The 18,174-nt window shown below is 42.2% G+C and overlaps 1 protein-coding gene across 4 annotated transcripts in view; it reads right to left on the bottom strand.

Moving 5' to 3' along the window:
• ESYT2 (extended synaptotagmin 2) overlaps positions 1-18,174 on the bottom strand; it is a 103,062-nt gene that overhangs the window by 18,464 nt on the left and 66,424 nt on the right. For 3 of the 4 annotated variants that reach the window (XM_033193544.1, XM_033193547.1, XM_033193546.1), the window contains exons 9-15: positions 15,867-16,043; positions 13,775-13,857; positions 12,232-12,280; positions 10,796-10,885; positions 10,218-10,313; positions 3,325-3,387; positions 188-262 (exon numbers count right to left, since the gene is read on the bottom strand). In XM_033193544.1, coding sequence (XP_033049435.1) covers positions 188-262; positions 3,325-3,387; positions 10,218-10,313; positions 10,796-10,885; positions 12,232-12,280; positions 13,775-13,857; positions 15,867-16,043 — 633 coding nt within the window. The remainder of the gene's footprint in view (positions 1-187; positions 263-3,324; positions 3,388-10,217; positions 10,314-10,795; positions 10,886-12,231; positions 12,281-13,774; positions 13,858-15,866; positions 16,044-18,174) is intronic. The other variant, XM_033193545.1, reaches the window with a different exon arrangement.

The following is an 18,174-nucleotide window of genomic DNA, read 5'->3' as shown; positions in this document are numbered from 1 at the left end:
TTTCAAATAGCTGGTTATCTATCAAACGACTGATTTAAGAAAAAAAGATATGAAAAGCCCTGGTCTCGATGCCCACACTATCACACAACTGAATGCGTTTGCAACCTGGCATCCCCAGGTGAGACGGCAACACGGACAGCACCCGCACGACAGGCACCAAGGCTGAGTCTGGGGACCAGTGCCTTACCTTGCTCTCCTGGGCCGTGTGCCCAACTGACATCTGCACAACAGGATTTGGGTTGCTGCTTATTTTCTTCCCTGACTACCCAAAACAAACAGAAAACAGACAAAATAAATAAACACATTTTGATATGGGTTTTAACTAAAAATGAAATTACTGGCTTATATAAGTAGTCATTTTTATTTATCTCTGATACTTAAGGGAATATCTGGGAACAATTTAATGGGAAAACATATGCTACACACACCCCAAACCATAACTACAAAACTTTCTTTTGCACACAAATTTAAAGGTTAGGGTCTGGTATTTTTACAGCCAACTACTTTGGAAAACTGAATCTTCTAAAAATTCTTAATTACAGTTTTCAAAAGTTCTTTTATTTACAAGGATAACAAAAACGAATAAAGTGCCATTAATGGAAACCAAAAACTACAAGGAAAGACAAATGTAAAAGAATGTAAAATTCAGAGTATTTCTCTGGTGGGAATAAAAATAGTATAGCGTGTCAGATATATGGTTTTATGTTCTCAACTTAGCGTCTTCTGTTTGAGCGTTTTTAAGCTTTCATATGTCAAATCTTGCTTACCAGCTGCTAAATAATTTTTACTGGAAAAATAAACATCAGTTTAGAATCATATTAAAATTAAGCAGATATAAATATAAAGAAAAAATTCAGGAACAGGAAAAACGGTAAGAAGTGTACATGAGCAGAGCTGATAGGAGAAAATAGTGAAACAGCACATACGTGTGACATGAGGTTTATTTATAACTTAGCCCCACAAGAAGATGCAGTTAAATGTCTGTGTTAGTGGAAATTAAATAGAAGGTTACAAAAATGTTTTTGAGTTAAATAATTTTAGAGTCAAACCTCAACACTACAGCAATGTCAGAAACAGGTGTCAAAATCCTATCATTATCGGAAGAAATATTACTAGCTCAAACCTACTGCGATAATCTATTTTCTGGTTCATCTTTCGGATGTGAATTCTGCAAAATGAAATAAGCACTGTTAAAAAAAAGTTTTCAAGGCTACAGATTACTGTGGCAGAGAATACTAATTTTCCCCCTAAGTTAATTTACTCCTTTTTCCTTTAAAATATTAGAATTCCCAAGTTTTAGCTGAGCACAAGTCCTCTGTAAATAAAGATTTTGTTGGCAAACCTCCCTTGCAGTCAGGCATGGCCAAGTAACTAAGTTCTGGCCTCACAGGAGGCTGTGTCCCCTCGGGCCGGAGCCACAGGTAGCTCATGGCAGACCCCCAGGCCAGAACCCCGACTTCAGGGGAGATGAACTACTGCTACTTCTAAGTCAGTTCTATTGTCACAGATACAGGAGCCAAGGCTGCTCCTTAACTAATAATATAAACACTTCATCTCTGAAAAAGTGGTCACCTGTTCCTAGAGACTGACTGCATTTTGTCCATTTTAAAACAGATACTTTTTTTCCCCCAACTTTCTAACATCTCTGAAAACAGAATGAATCTTAAATCGATAATATATACCTTTTTGGGGGAGGCTGGCAGTAGTGAGAGTTGTCGCTGCCCTAACCAATTTATTTTGCTTCTATTTTCTGTTTAGGTATACCTGTCAGTGATATGATAAAACTATTTGTCCTAAGCCTAAAATTCTCTAAGTATAAAATAAACACTGTCAAAACTTAATGGCATTTAAAATCTTAGTGGTTCATAAAATAATGATGTATCTTAAAATGGATGATGTTTTCAATTCTATGAAATAAGGTTAAATCATTAAGTTTTCTACTACAGTGCAATATTCAAAATACATCAGCACAAGTCAAAGGGACAAAGTATAATAAAAATATAAGGGTTAAGTCAGACTGTCTTGAACTTAAACCTCAAATCTATTTATCACTTGATTATTGAGACCTAAATACTGCATCTTTCTGAACCTCAGTTTGCATGTTTACACAATGGGCATTTTTGGAAGCTAGATTAGCTAATTTAATAACATATCAATTATAATATAATTATCCTAGCTACACTGGGAGCTTTCATATGTATTATTTTATTTAATGTATTCAACACTTCCATGAAGAGGATACTACTCCTTCTATTCTAGAAATAACACAACAGAGTGGATGAAGTGTCCTGTTGGGGGTCACACTGCTTGCTGAGTAGTTGGGGTGCAATTTAAATACAGTCTGATTTCAGGGCCTTCAGCCTTAACGTTATGTTCTCAGGTAGCAAAGAAGAGTCTTGATGTAATTCCTTTCAATGTTCTGGAGGGCGCAGTTGTTTCAGCTACTGTGCTAACTAGTACTCCACAGGAGGAACCTCTAGTAACCCACACCTTATCTCCTTGGCGCGGGACAAAGTGAGGGTTCGCAAACACCACACTATAAAGCAGACTCTGCCAATCTCCTGCACTTTTGAAATCTAACTCATTTTTTCCAGATGAGACTGGATAAAAACAGTTCTTGTTTCTTTAGGATAGACAGAATTTTCTTTAAATAATTACATTTAAAATTCCCCAAGTCCTCCCAAAATTAAAGCCTAAAATGTTCAAAGAAATTAAAGAAAAAATAATAAAACATTAAGTCATAAGAAAACTTTTTAACAATTTGCCAGAGAACACACGTGGATGTCATATTTTAGGGAGTGGAGCTTAGTTTTCAATAGACCTCATTTAATGAAATTGAAAGCCTCTCAAAAGATCTATCACCCAAACCCAGCAGCACCAAAAGCCATGACGTTGGTGACTCAGAGACGACCCTAACTCAACATATTGGAAGAGGTGATATTAAAATGCACATTCACAGTTCACAAGGCATACCTTTAAGTCATGATTTAAACATCAGTTAAGATTTTAAGTAGAACTTCCATATCACAATTTTCACAAATTCGAATCCAATTAAAATAGATATTTAAATCACCTTAGAGAGAGTTGCCTAAAGCCAACAGGAAAATAATCTAATTTATCATACAGTACTTTATAAAATTTACCTTCAAAGTTGACTTAAATTGTTCTAACTACTAATGATTGGATAACAAAAGGTCTCTTCCACTAGACAATTAATTACTATATAAATATGGGAGGTAATTTGCCAATAAACTTATGAGACAAAGTATCATCTCTTTCAATATGTTTTCATTAACTCTGTCACCTGAAGGGAAAACAGTTTACCTTTAAAGCTCTCTGAACTGCAGTCTTCTTCAAGACATCGGGGTTAAATTCTAATGGGTTACTCTTTCAAGTCAGAAGAAAACGAATATGCCAAGGGTTAATAAAACATGCAATGAAGTTTATGTAAGGTTAAAGACATGAGAATTTATGGGAATAAACAACAAAAATCTTTAAACAAAACCACCAGAATTACACAAACAACCAAACGCCATCTGTAAAATTCCTTATGCCCAAGACTTTATCTTAGAATGAACCTTAGAATGAAAGACAGCTCCTTATCCCCTACGACTAATATTCTTTTACTACCCTCACCCTCTTGATCCTTTGTGATTTCAAAAATACAAGAGTGGGACTTTAGGAAAAGGTTCTATTTACTATTCTCTGCTGAATAAACCCCTAAAATATCAATCATAATGAAAGGTTTTATTTGAAGCACAATCAATGGGCCACAGCCACCCAAGTCACTCTCAGGCCAGGGCAGGTCCTGGAACAGCGCTGAGACGCACCTTCCCAGCCACCGCCCAGCAGAAGAGCTGCTCCTCTCTGCTCCTTGTCCTTTTCAGGGGTAGGAGTCAGGCTGGCTGCATCCCCACAGAAGCTTCTAGGGCTCTAAATACAGTCCTATGATTACGGGTTTTATGTTTACTTTTATTGATTTTTTTTTTCCAATTTGTTAGTTTCTTGCCCTCAAAAGGACAAGACTGAGTTGTTTTGCAAGCTCCTTCTAGGACTAGTATTCAAGATTAAATAATTTATCATTTTAGTTGTAATTAATTTCAAACTTGTGACAAGCTGAACTGAATAATTTTTTTTTTTTTTTACTTTTTGCTAAGCAAAAGATTTTATAATGAAGAAAGATGAATAACTAGCCTCTCAATCTTCCATGACTGGCCGGCTGGGCCAGGAGAGAAGATGGAACATGTGGCCAGGCAGGAATTCACATGACCCTAAAGCTGCCGGTGGCGCTCTCAAAAGTCCCTGGATCTACTGTGTCCATATCTGGGTGGAGCCTGGACAAGCGCATCTTTCACACACTTCCCAGGGGCTCATACACAATGAGGATGGGAACTCTGCTGCCCAGAAGGATCACATTCTTCAGATATACTACAAACCCTTCCTGAAGCTCACTGTTGGATAGACATGGCCTGTACCAAAGACACTTATAATTCTAACATGTATCAAGTAAAGTAAAACAAGGAGAGAGGCTGTGGCATGTAGGTAGGGGTTGCAAGAGAAGCTGTGTAAGGTGGTGGACAGCTGTGTGGCTCTGGGGATGAGGCAGACTAGATCATGCAAGTGCTTCAGGCAGGTGCCCTCTCGGGAGGCCACTGGAGTTACCCATCTTGCAGCCATGGGCCACTCACCATCAGGAGGCAGTGGGAGCCACCTATGTTTTTTGTTTTGTTATATTTATTTATTTTTTAAGACGGAGTCTTGCTCTGCCACCAGGCTGGAGTGCAGTGGCGCCATCTTGGCTCACTGCAACCTCTACCTCCCGGGTTCAAGCGATTCTCCTGCCTCAGCCTCCAGAGTGGCTGGAACTACAGGCGTGCACCACCATGCCCGGCTAATTTTTTGTAATTTTTTTTTTTAGTAGAGATGGGGTTTCACCATGTTGGCCAGGATGGTCTTGATCTCCTGACCTCGTGATCCACCCACCTCAGCCTCCCAAAGTGCTGGGATTACAGGCGTGAGCCACTATGCCCGGCCTTTTTTTTTTTTTTTTTTTTAAATGACAGCCAAAATAACTTGCACAAAGCTCCTAACATCATTAGGCCTAGGGGCCTCCACAGTGGTGGCTATTACCCAGCTAGCACTGTTATGTTTAAGGCATCAGTGCAAATACCACTCATCTCAGACGAATTCCATATACAGACTGATGAATCTATAAACTTAATAAAGTGACCATAAATGCACTTTGCACTAGGGTGGAGTGGACAGGAGGCGCCAAGCACCCAAACTCTGGGCCCACAATGAGTTCCAGTCCCAGCTCTGCCACGCACTGACCCTGTGCCTGGGCATCTCTAGTCTGTGTCATCTGGGTTCTTGGTGTTGTCTTAACTTCCTTATCTGTAAAGTGATAATGAGGGTCTGGGATTAAACATGCAGCACTCTGGGACCCCTGCCTGGCTCCTGGAAAGTGCTCAGTAAGTATGCTGGCATATCAGGCTTAAGATGCCAAAGCTGGCCACCGTAAGTCAGAGAAAGTCCTTCTTGTTCAAGCCTGAAATTAAAACCCAGGATTTCATCAAAAGAAGGAGGGCAAAGTCCTACGAGTCCACATTATGAAGAGGTCGTTTCCAGCCTGGGAGAAATTCCTGTTGTCCTAAGTTTGCAGACGGGGATCGCTGGTGGTAATGCACTCCTGGAAGTGGAATTCAAGGTGCTTTTAAGTGGGCAGGAAGTAAGAGAGCACTGGGTTGGCAGCCATCAAAGCCTTCACCAGTGACAGCAAGGGTCTCAGCCCTCTGGGGAAAACTGGGGAAGCACTGATCTGGCTTCATGTTGAAACCCAATGGGTGGGGAAAAAGTTCAAATTCGTTTTACAGAACATCTTACGTGATGCCTATGTTCTAATAAGGAAGTACACTGTGCAACCTGGATAATGCTGCAGGAAAGCTGATTTTGGTAACCCTCCTGATACGAGGTCAGAGATATTTCCTTTCTGCAAAAGGAAGCAGTTGCAGAATGGGAAAAAGCAACTTGGAAAAGCTATTGGAGATAAATGAACAGTTTACACAGTGGAGCTATCTTGTCATGTTTATACTAGTCTATGATGAAATTTTCTGCTATCACCAGAAGCAAAACATTATTTTCTTAAAAGTAACAGAATATGCTGCTATTATGTACCGCTGGCCTCATTTTGACTTTAAAAAGGCCTTAGACATATATCAGCCAGAGAGATCACATGGTACCACTTAACTATTGGTGTGACTCTGAACAGCTTACCTAACCCTTCAGGGTCTTGATTTTCCTCATCTGTAATACAGGGCAAAATACCTGTTCTTCCAATGAGAAGACTTGGACACGGGGCAGGGAACATCACATACTGGGGGCTGTCAGGGGGTGGAGGGGTGGGGGGCTGGGGGAGGGATAGCATTAGGAGAAATACCTAATGTAAATGATGAATTGTAAACGAACATGGCACATGTATACCTATGAATTGAACCTGCATGTTGTGCACATGTACCCTAGAATTTAAAAGTAAAATTTAAATAAATAAATAAACAAAATACCTGCTCTTCAAGTTTTGTCCCTTACTCTTCCCCTACTTTAAAAAATAAGAATAGGCCGGGCGCGGTGGCTCATGCCTGCAATCCCAGCACTTTGGGAGGCCAAGACGGGTGGATCACGAGGTCAGGAGATCGAGACCATCCTGGCTAGCACGGTGAAACACTGTCTCTACTAAAAATACAAAAAATTAGTTGGGCGTGGTGGCGGGCGCCTGTAGTCCCAGCTACTTGGGAGACTGAGGCAGGAGAATGGCGTGAACCTGGGGGGCGGAGCCTTGCAGTGAGCCGAGATTGCGCCACTGCACTTCAGTCTGGGCAACAGAGCAAGACTCTGTCTCAAAAAAAAATAAATAAATAAAGAGCAAACTGAGAATGCATAGGGAAATCCTTTGGAAATAGAAGTGAAAACTCTACAAAAACGCAAAGCGCTATCAATACTCTATTAAGGGACAACTGGGCTGTAAGAATCTCACTGTCAACTGGATGAAGTCTGACCTTCTAGGCTAATGACTAAGACGCTGTGGCCCCCTGTGGCCCTGAAGCAGGTGAAAACGGCTCTCTACTGAAAACACAGAGAACAGAACAGGAATCCAGACATACAGACCACAGGCAACATATGATGAGATGGGAACAAAGACACACTTAATTATCCACTCCGGGAAGTTCTTTATGTGTCTTAAAAGAAAGTGAATCACAAACTTAATATAGTTTTCTCCTCCCTTAGGAGCTCCGGGTAAACCATGTGAGTGAAGGCAAATTTTTACTTAAAAAATGGGTGAATTTCTATCTTCACGTGATCATCCCCAAGCAACTGAGAGTTGATTACACAGCAGGGTTTTCAAAGAAGGCCCTAGTTCTGACTCTTTCGTGTTTGATCAGGAAGGGATAGCAGGCCGGGCATGGTGGCTCACACTTGTAATCCCAGCACTTTGAGAGGCCGAAGTGGGTAGACTGCCTGAGGTCAGGAGTTGGAGAATAGCCTGGCCAATGTGGTGAAACCCCGTCTCTACTAAAAGTACAAAAATTATCCAGGCGTGGTGGTTCGTGCCTGTAATCCCAGCTACTTGGGAGTCTGAGGCAGGAGAATCACTTGAATCTAAGAGGTAGAGGTTGCAGTGAGCCAAGACTGCGCCATTGCACTCCAGCCTGGTCAAGAAGAGCAAAACTTCATCTCAAAAAAAAAAAAAAAAAAAAAAAGAGGGGATAGTAGATTTTAAAACAGTTTTGTGAAAGTTTATAAACAAATTTATATCTCACATTAAGATGAACCACAAGAAAATGAATTTTAATCATTATGGCTTCATTTCTTCCTCAGGAGAGGTTTTTTTAAACGAGCCAGCAGCAGCTGAGGAATGGAGGACCGCTTCTCTGCTTGCCAGGGTTGTTCATCTCATGGTCAGATGTTCTCGCCAATGTTACAGCAGTGTTACGGTTCACAAAACAAGCACAAAATAAATAAATACACAATAATTAAAATCATGCAAGAAAATAAAAGCATGCGACATCAGTCCACCGCCAGCCAACTGCGTTAGAAGTTCCAGTCCACATTCTGGCAGTTTCCAAACAGACAAAGGAAGAAAGAACCCCGGAGGACTCACAAATAGTGCTCTATAGACTGAGGCGGTATTTTCACAAAACACTAGTCCCGACGCTCGCCTCTCTTTTAAGTAGCCACACCCAAAGTTTCCCTCGTAGATGCTCTTAGGGCAGTGGAGCCAGGGGAGAAAGCAGAGAACGGTGGATTGTGGTCAATGAGAGCACCAGGAGCACTACAGACAGTGCAGAGGCAGAGCCAAAGAACCCCACAGCTCGCGGGACGCCCCTTAATCCAGCACTGGGCACGCCGCGGCTCTGCAAAGATCCTTTGCCTCTGACGGCCACAGCACATTCCACGCACAAAGTGTCCTTTTAACAGAAGATCAATACATTCTCTTTGGGTTGTTTTTGTTTTTGTTTTTTTTTTTGCTTATGTGACACTATTCAAATTTCAATTTAATGTGACAAAACACACAGTTCTAAAGAGGCCTAATCCTTTGGAGCCAATTCACTGATACTATTCTCGCATCTACCCTAACATAGAAACACTTCCATCAGGCATTACGGAAGCCCTTACAACAAACATTACCATGGCTAAAAGCAAACAATTCTACTGTATAGAAATTCTGTGGAAAGATTAAATACGTAATAACTTTTTCCAAATTGAAATTGTAACAGATAAAGTCACAGACTTTAGACTGGAAGACTAATCAAAGACTAAGGTAAATACTTTAAGAGAAATATAAGAATTCTTTTAAGAAGTTAAAATTGGTCAAGAAAGCTTCACTGAAATAAACAGTGCAATTATATACAATTACATACAACAAAGAGTACAATCACATCCTCCCAGTATGAAATATAAGTGAGCAATCATATCTTAATTATAGATAATTTTAAATAAAATGCACTGGTGCACAAATATTTACTTCATTTCTGTGCAAAGCTCAAGGAAATGCACAGTTCTCAGAACGTGGAAGGTGCTGGAGGAAGTCAAGGGTGTGCATCTCGTGAACTATGGAGTGTAGTCTGACCACGGCAAGGCAAGACTACAGTGGACTGAAAGGCTGATAACTTAGGTCCAGGGTGTGTGTTGAGAAGGGAGTTAAACGCTTCTTTGCCTTCTTGTCTATCTCCCTGGTAAACACTAACAAAGGGAGACAAGACACAGGAAGATAATTTATGTACAAATGCACTTGGAGGATGAGTATTTACTGCAGAGAGGCATTATGCAATAAACAACTTGAGGAGGAAAGAAACTTCTGCACCGGGTGGCAACAGTCTTTTTTCCAACAAAAGTGGCTGTGGATATGATGAAATAAAGACTGAGTGCCTAGTCTACAAGTGTATGGGCACTCCAAAATCATCAAACAGGATGACATGACTAAGGACCACACCACTATCCTCACTAGCAGGGTTGAAGGTAGGATGACGGGAGAGCACACTATGCCTCACAAGATTGAATTAGTAAGATCTTCCTTCTCCGTGGTTAGAGGTATTACCTATAAAATGATATTTTACAGTTTTTCTCTACAAACGAACAATTCTGATACAAACAAAAGTATATGCTTCTAGGCACAGAGTGTCTTGTATCTGGCAGTAGGTCATTCCGAGACATGGCTTCCTTTTGTTCTGCAAGAAACAGCCCAGGCACCCAGAGGCCGGCTTGCTCGTACAGCAGCACCGTTCTGCCACCTAATGTTCACCCCAGGGATCACCAAGGCCCAGCAGCTCACGCACGGCCCTGCGACAGCCAGGATGAGTCTAGATTTTGTAATCAGAGCTGCTTCATTTTATTCCCATTCCAAATAGAGACAATTTCCATCCTACGGCAACTAAGTTTTAATACTTAGTGATTTTCTAAGGAGTTATCTTCTCCTCCTAACCACTATTCATCTTCTTTTCCTATATACTGGATAAATCCAGCTAAATGTATAAACAGAAATGTATGTACTCCCAGAGCAAACACTAACTTCTCCCTCTCCACTGCGACTCTCCTGCACTTGGATGTGAAGTGAAAACGCACCACGAGAACAGGTGACACAGAGTGCTGCCAAAGCAGTGGTTACGAGCAAGAGCAGTTGCTGGGAAATAAGCACCCAAAGGTGTTACCACCGTGTTACCTACCGGAAGGTTCCTTGCTGAATCCAAGTACAAGATCAGCAATGCAGAAGAAAGACCATCGTTGGCTTGGTCTTTGTCAGCTTTGATGTCTGTTAGCACCTAAAAGGATAGGAAAAAAGCCTTAGCAGCCATGTTTCCACTGGATTAGAGACCATTTCTATCTGATTGTATCATGTTGATTACGCTAAAAATAAGAAAGGTGAGAAACCATCCGATCCATGCAATAGAGACAGAACTAAAACAATAAATACCTTTTAAATAACAAGACTATTATTCCATATGTAAGTCAATTAAATGAAGCACTCAGGTGATTTCTGGCTCTACAAATCCCTGCACTTTAACAAGCGCAAAACTGAAGATCTGATAAAACAGGTATGAATGACCTATACATTTCATTTCTAAAATTCCATTATCTTTAATTTATCCCTGATGCTATTGTAGTGACTATTTAATACACAATAATGAAAATTACTGCTATAACTGTTAAAAAAAATCAAGTAGCAACACAACTGAAAGAGGCCGATCTCAGTTATGAGGAGAAGTTGGTTAGGTAGTTTTCAAGAGAACACAGTCCACAGCACCTTATCGAGGTTTGATGCATTTGGCATTAACGTGAGCCACTCCAGTCTCAAGTGCAGCTTCCCCTTGGGAACCTCGTCCAGAGTGAACCACTGAAGAGAAAAAATGTTTATGTTCAGCAAAAGTTCTTCTGAATCAAAAATCCAAATTAAACCCAGTCTCTACAAATGTTCCACGCTGCTCACTAACCATGAGGCATCCACAGTTCTCAGTAACGTGAAGGCTGAGCCTCACCATATCCAGCTCTACGCTGTGGGTGCCAGTGACCGCATGTTTGGAGGTGATGACAGCAGCAGGGGTGAGCAGACCATTCTAAGCGCTTTACATGCACCAACCCCTCGACCCCAACGGAAACCTTAAGCAAGTATTACTATCATTCCTACTTTACACATAAGAATTCAAATGTTTTCCAGCACTATCTAGAGAGAGTAAAGTCTTGTATGAATAGATTTTTTTTTTGAGATGGGGTCTTGCTATGTTGCCCAGGCTGGACTCAAGTGATCCTCCTGCCTCAGCCTCCCCCGCAGCTGGGACCACAGGCCTACGCCTGTGTCTGTAGGCAAGCATGCTCCACCAATGGCATTTAATGGAATGTACAGGACAAGAGATAATACAACATTGATTCCAAATACTGAATTTCAGTATCAAACGATTTAATCTGTTTGTTCTAATTCATCACTCTATACTAATAAAATAGTATACGCTTGTATCAGCTTAAAAGTCACAAGATAATTAATCAAAGATGCTCCTCAAACGCTAAGTGATAGACGCCATGAGCAGGACTATCCATCCGGTGCCTGGCACACTCAGGAAAACAAGATGTCATGGCCAATGAATGCTGAACACTCAAGGGAGGGAAACGTGTGATTATGAAAGTAGCAGAATTTAACATTTTTGTTTAATTTTTCTTCATTTATCTAAATCTTACCCATCTTTTAGAAGCCACCACAAATACTTCCTTTTTGATTCTTTTTATTCTGATAGCAATAAAACGGTGGAAATCGAGTCTCCTTGCCATGAATTCCCACTGTCTCTACAGGCATCTCTCACGAGAGACGCCTCACTGGCCACACTGTGCCTTCTCCAACCACCTGAAAATCTCCATCACTGGGGGCATCCTGCACATCCCTGCCCTTACTCCTGCAGGGAATCGCTTGTTTGTCTGCAATAACGTCAGTTTATGCTTCATATCCGTAAGGATTCCCAGCATATGGTAGGTGCTCAACACGCACCTGAATGGACTCTTAAATTTCTTTCTTTCATTTGGTATTTCTAAAAGGCCTAAATTCTTACTATTTGTGACGTAAACGCCATTCATGTCATACTAATTAGGATTCCTGTACTGTGTGATGGTGAAGGGGTGGTTCGTGGCTGCTCCGGCACAGGGCAGGGACTCGGTCAACAACTGTCAATAAACCAACACTCCAGGGAAACTTACTTCATCTAAAAGGCGCTCCTTTTCAACTTCAATGAGATCAATCATAAGACTATAAAAATAACAATACGACAACTTTAGAACATAGAAACACATTTCTTACGGAAACAACTTTAGAACATAGAAACACATTTCTTCCTGAAACAGCCTTAAGCATTTGTCTATGAACAAGCACTCCAGAAATGCAACAAAACGCTAATAATTTATCAAGGAACAGACTATTCTTCCACAAGCTTCCTCGCACTCACCCCCCGTGTCAGGAGAGTAAGAGTGAGGTGGAGTTTCTGTGAGCTCAAAATACTGAGTTTGACCCAGCTGAGGTTAGAGTTGTAAAACAAAAACACAAACAACTCATCTTCCCTACAACATTACATGCATCCAAAAATGTTAAAAGCATCTCAACCCTCTTATTTTACACATCCTCTCGGTAGGATGTGCATTACTGTGGATTCCTCACTTGCACAGTGAACGCTAACCTCACCTTCCCCCACCCTTGCTCTCAGGCTCTAGACCCACGTTGCACTGAGCCCAATGGACGCCCTCACTCGGCGCATCTGAGAGGAGGCCCATTCCAGTTCCCCTAAACTGCCCATACTTCCAAGATTGGCACCACCCCCAGATGCCAGTTACAACTAGATGGCATGATTATACTCCCACTTCTTGTAGCCTCTTCTGCCCCCTACAATCTATGTCTACACTGCCTTCTCTCGTCCTGGTCCATGACACACTCTCCTATTTGGTCTGCCAGTTTCTAAGCTCAGCCCTCGACAATCCAATCCACACAGCAGTTTTCCTAGAATGAGCACCTGATCTATCCCTGTCCGGCTTAAAATCTCTCAATTGTTCCTAGTTGTCCTAGGAAGTCTTACGAACTCTGAAGTCAGGCCATAACATGCAAGGCCATTCTTCACGAGGTATGAACCTCTCCAATGTATTCTATCCTACATCTTTTTTGCCACAATTAATTCAGTCAAATAGTAACTTAATTAGGTTAAATTAGAAATAATTGATATTATTAACAAATGGTGGTCAAACAACCATTTTAAAAGTTTATTTTTAAAGCTATACTAGTTGTTCAATCGAAGTGAACAAATCAATATTTATTTTCCCAATGTGAATTACTACATCCTGAAAAAATTAATCCAGCAATTCAAAAAACTTAAAAAACCCATTTTTGCAATCTGGAATACAACTCTTCACTAGAACTCAGCACAGGGGAGGTTCTGCATGTAGCTATTAAGCCTTGTAAAGAGAGAAAGTGCCCCTCAGAAAGAGCTTTTAATTTATTTAACTTTAATTAACTTAGGGCTAGTGGCTGCTGTAATGGACAGCACAGATCTAGCAGATTCACTTCTCTTAAATGTGAAACTTTTAGGAATCAAAATGTTTTAAGAAATCCAAGGTGAAACAACTGTTGTATCTAAGAACCATTTAATGAATATATAACAAGCATACAAACGTATTTTAAAACATATTTTTGATTATTTAAAAAAAAAAAAAAACGACCCCATGCCCTCCTCCAATAACCATGAAGGGTTTTAATTACCTTCCTAAAAAGTCATCCTTGTCTGGGTCTTCATCAAAGAGCTCAATCTCTAATTCTTGTCCAGGATGTTCATACACTAAAGCCTAAAACATCAACCGTGAGGAGTTAAGCGCATTTTTACTAATAGAGTCATACACAGAGTATGATGACTGATGACTGTGGTAAATATGACCATGTACTTTTCTCTCATGGTAAACTCCTTATTTATTTATCTATTTATTTTTGGAGATGGAGTGTCGCTCTGTCGCCCAGGCTGGAGTGCAGTGGCACAATCTCAAATCACTGCAACCTCCGCCTCCCGGGTTCAAGCGATTCTCCTGCCTCAGCCTCCCGAGCAGCTGGGACTACAGCACGTGCCATCACATTCAGTTTATTTTTGTACTTTTAGTAGAGACAGGGTTTCACCATGTTGGCCAGGCTGGTCTCGAGCTCTTGACCTTAAACGATCCACCCACCTCGGCCTCCCAAAGTGTTGGGATTACCAGTGTGAGCCACTGCACCCAGCCAGTAAATTCTTTTTAGAACACTTATTTTTTTATTGTCGAGTCACACACACCTCTTGATGACGGGAAGTCACTGAAACACCTGCCACACGGTAACAGTCTACCGCGCTTGTTTCTAGGGATCCCGGACCGTGTCTACCGCGCTTGTTTCTAGGGATCCCGGACCGTGTCTACCGCGCCTGTTTCTAGATCCCGGACCGCGTCTACCGTGCTTGTTTCTTTTTTTTTTTTTTGGAGACGGAGTCTCGCTCTGTCGCCCAGGCTGGAGTGCAGTGGCCGGATCTCAGCTCACTGCAAGCTCCACCTCCCGGGTTCCACGCCATTCTCCTGCCTCAGCCTCCCGAGTAGCTGGGACTACAGGCGCCCGCCACCTCGCCCGGCTAGTTTTTTGTATTTTTTTTGTATTTTTATTTTTTTAGTAGAGACGGGGTTTCACAGTGTTAGCCAGGATGGTCTCGATCTCCTGACCTCGTGATCCGCCCGCCTCGGCCTCCCAAAGTGCTGGGATTACAGGCTTGAGCCACCGCGCCCGGCCTACCGCGCTTGTTTCTAGGGATCCCGGACCGCGTCTACCGCGCTTGTTTCTAGGGATTCCGGACCGTGTCTACCACGCTTGTTTCTAGGGATCCCGGATTGTGTCTCAATAGGTCAAGTTCAGTCACTCCAAAACAAGGTCATGGTATGTCACCCACAAGCTTGGTGCAAGGCAGGAGACACACCAAAGATCCAGGACACATCGCTCTAGTCCTGAGGTGGCTCCACTCAGATGCTATCTTGGAATAACCACAAGTTATCTGCTTAGCACCACTCAGGGTAAGAAACTGGCAAGAGACCAGACTGACAAAGGAGTCGGGGAGAGGAAACCGGTGGAGTATAAACCATACGACTGTCCTGAAGGGCAATTCTACAGATACGTCAGTCCTTTAAAAACTGGTGGAGTATAAATCACGCAACTATCCTGAAGGGTAATTCTACAAAGATATTTCAGTCCTTTAAAAATGCATAACTCTTGATCCAGCAATTTCACTTTAAAGAGCTTTTATCTGGGGAAAACTTGGCTGAGTGAAGAGAGACACTCACGTTCTACTTGTACAGCACTGTTTGTAATGCCGGCCTGAGCGCCCTAGGCCTCTCTGGGTAAAGAGATGAAGGTGTCCATTCAATGGAATGGTTATTAAAAATCATGTAGATCTCTATTCATTGACTTGTGAAGATGTCCTAATTTTTAAAAAAAACTTGCAAGGAGGTATATAACCTCATTTTTGTGTTTACTGCATTAATAACTGCACGTAACATTTTATACCTAGAAAGACAAGCTACTCACGTTATGAAAAATATTTTGCTGATCATTTAGTATGATAGCATTACATAATTAAGGTTTAAAACATTACCTGTTGGCATGACAAGAATGTTGTGTAGTAGGGAGAGAAGGTACGACACTCTTTAAATTTGGGAAATTAAACAAGGAACATTGAAATAATGGCCTAAATTAGCCACAGTCCCACATGACCATGCTGGAATGAGAGCTTGGCCACCCCGCTCAGGGCTCAGCCCACCGCCCCAGCGACACAGCGGACACGACACCCTACCTCATAGACTTCATTCCACTTTGGACTGAGGTTCTCCTTGATGACTTTGCTTTGGAAGATTTGGTTGCCAACTCTAATGATTCCATAGGGGTCTGACTTTCCCTTGACAAGTCCCTTAAGGTAAGTGTCTTTCCCCTGAAGGTCCTGAGCTTCAATAAAATGTATCCTTAGAACACCCTGAAAAGAAGAACAAACTGAAGTTTAGACCCTTGGCTGGCTCGTTTAACTGGCGTGGAAGATAGCTACGTGTCTGGCTCTGTCTCAAGAACTGGGCGTGCAGAGGGAACAAAGACCCTCCTCTGGTGACGATGACGTCCCAGCTGCGGGGAAACGTGGTAAGCGTGTACAGGAGAAACAGGTGCTGAGAAAAACAAGAGCAGGACAAGGCAGCAGAGCCCCGGTGGGGCTGGCTCAGAGGAGAACAGAGGGGCTTCTGGAGTAATGACCCCTCCACAGAGACACGAGGACAGGCAGCCCCACGCGGCGCTCCTGGCAGAGGGATGCCGAGTACAGAGGACCCAGTACAGCACTGTGCTTATCTCAAGGAGGCTGGTGACACAGGCCACCAAGCTGTACTAGATCCTGGTGCTACAGTGATAACACGAGAGGTTGTATCAGACCTGTCACTAAGCATTAGACATGCAGTAATTATGCTGTTCCATTTTTAGAATAATCCTATGAAATACTGTCATTAAACTTATTTTAGAGAGAAGAAAACTTCAACTTTGAAACATGTATTATTCATAGACTTCAAACATACTCTTGGCCAGACGCGGTGGCTCACGCCTGTAATCCCAACACTTTGGAAGACTGAGGTGGGCAGATCACTTGAGGCCAGGAGTTCAAGACCAGCCTGGCCAACATGGCAAAAACCCATCTCTACTAAAAATACAAAAAATTTAGCCAGGCATCGTGGCACATGTCTGTAGTCCCAGTTACTCAGGAGGCTGGGCTGTGAGAATCACTTGAACCCAGGAGGCAGAGCTTGCAGTGAGCTGAGATGGTGCCACTGCACTCCAGCCTGAGCGACAGAGCAAGACCTTGTCTCAAAACAAACAAACAAACAAACATAGTCCTTTCCCTAAAATACTGTTTTATTGATATTTATTGTTTATTTTTATTGAGAATAAAAAATTCCCTCCTATTTCTTCCAAGGCAAACAAAGATGCTCAAGTTACCTTTTGGTAGGAAGCATTCTGCCCCCACAGATCCTTTTTTAAAATTACAGAGTGATGGCCGGGCGTGGGGTGTGGTGACTCACGCCTGTAATACCAGCACTTTGGGAGGCCGAGGCGGGCGGATCATGAGGTCAGGAGATCGAGACCATCCTGGCGAACACAGTGAAACCCCGTCTCTACTAAAAAACAAAAATTAGCTGGGCGTGGTGGCGGGCACCTGTAGTCCCAGCTACTTGGGAGGCTGAGGTGGAAGAATGGTGTGAACCCGGGAGGTAGAGCTTGCAGTGAGCCGAGACTGCGCCACTGAACTCCAGTCTGGGTGACAGAGCGAGACTCTGTCTCAAAAAAAAAATAAAATAAAATAAAATAAATAAATAAATTACAGAGTGATATTCCTCATTCAATCAGCACAGGAATACATGTCCCTCCACTGAGGAACACACTTCAAAAACTCGAAGCAACTCTTGTTTATATTTTCATACGTCTGAAGTTGGGATAATCTGGCCACATCTATTGAGGGCACTGGCTGTTAAGCCCATGTAGCTAAGGGCAGCCACATCCAGGCACGCTCAGGTGCTCACCTGTACTCAGAGCATGAGAGACTTAGGTGCAGAGGAGCACGAGGATTTCTACATGTAAAGGGATTCTTGCATTTCCAGAGGTGAGAGTCAGAAGTTAAGGAAAAAAGACGTTCTTTTCTAATATACAGCATCACATTAAAGCTGTTGAATGCCAACGATATAACCAATTTGAGCACTAAATTAACTGGTATATTGTTACTTTTAAAAAATATAAGGATGCCTCTGCATGTCTGTTAACTTGTGCACCATTATTTAGATCTAATTAAACCAGAAAAAGTAAAAAGGCATCAGGAGAAAGCGATCTGCTTCTACTTCAGCGAACAAAAATAAAAACAATATACCCACTGAAACAGCCAACTTACCACGTTCTGTTTCAGTAAAAATAAACGTGGTGTGCACTACTTACTATAGACACCACCACGATGGTAATGCTCACTTGGCTTCTGGAGTCCAAAGTCCAGATAGAATGGCCGGGCGCGGTGGCTCAAGCCTGTCATCCCAGCACTTTGGGAGGCCGAGACGGGCGGATCACGAGGTCAGGAGATCGAG

The sequence above is a fragment of the Trachypithecus francoisi genome, unplaced genomic scaffold, assembly GCF_009764315.1.
Source record: "Trachypithecus francoisi isolate TF-2019V2 unplaced genomic scaffold, Tfra_2.0 Lachesis_group4, whole genome shotgun sequence".
NCBI lineage: Eukaryota > Metazoa > Chordata > Mammalia > Primates > Cercopithecidae > Trachypithecus > Trachypithecus francoisi.
This window is presented reverse-complemented; position numbering and strand designations above follow the sequence as displayed.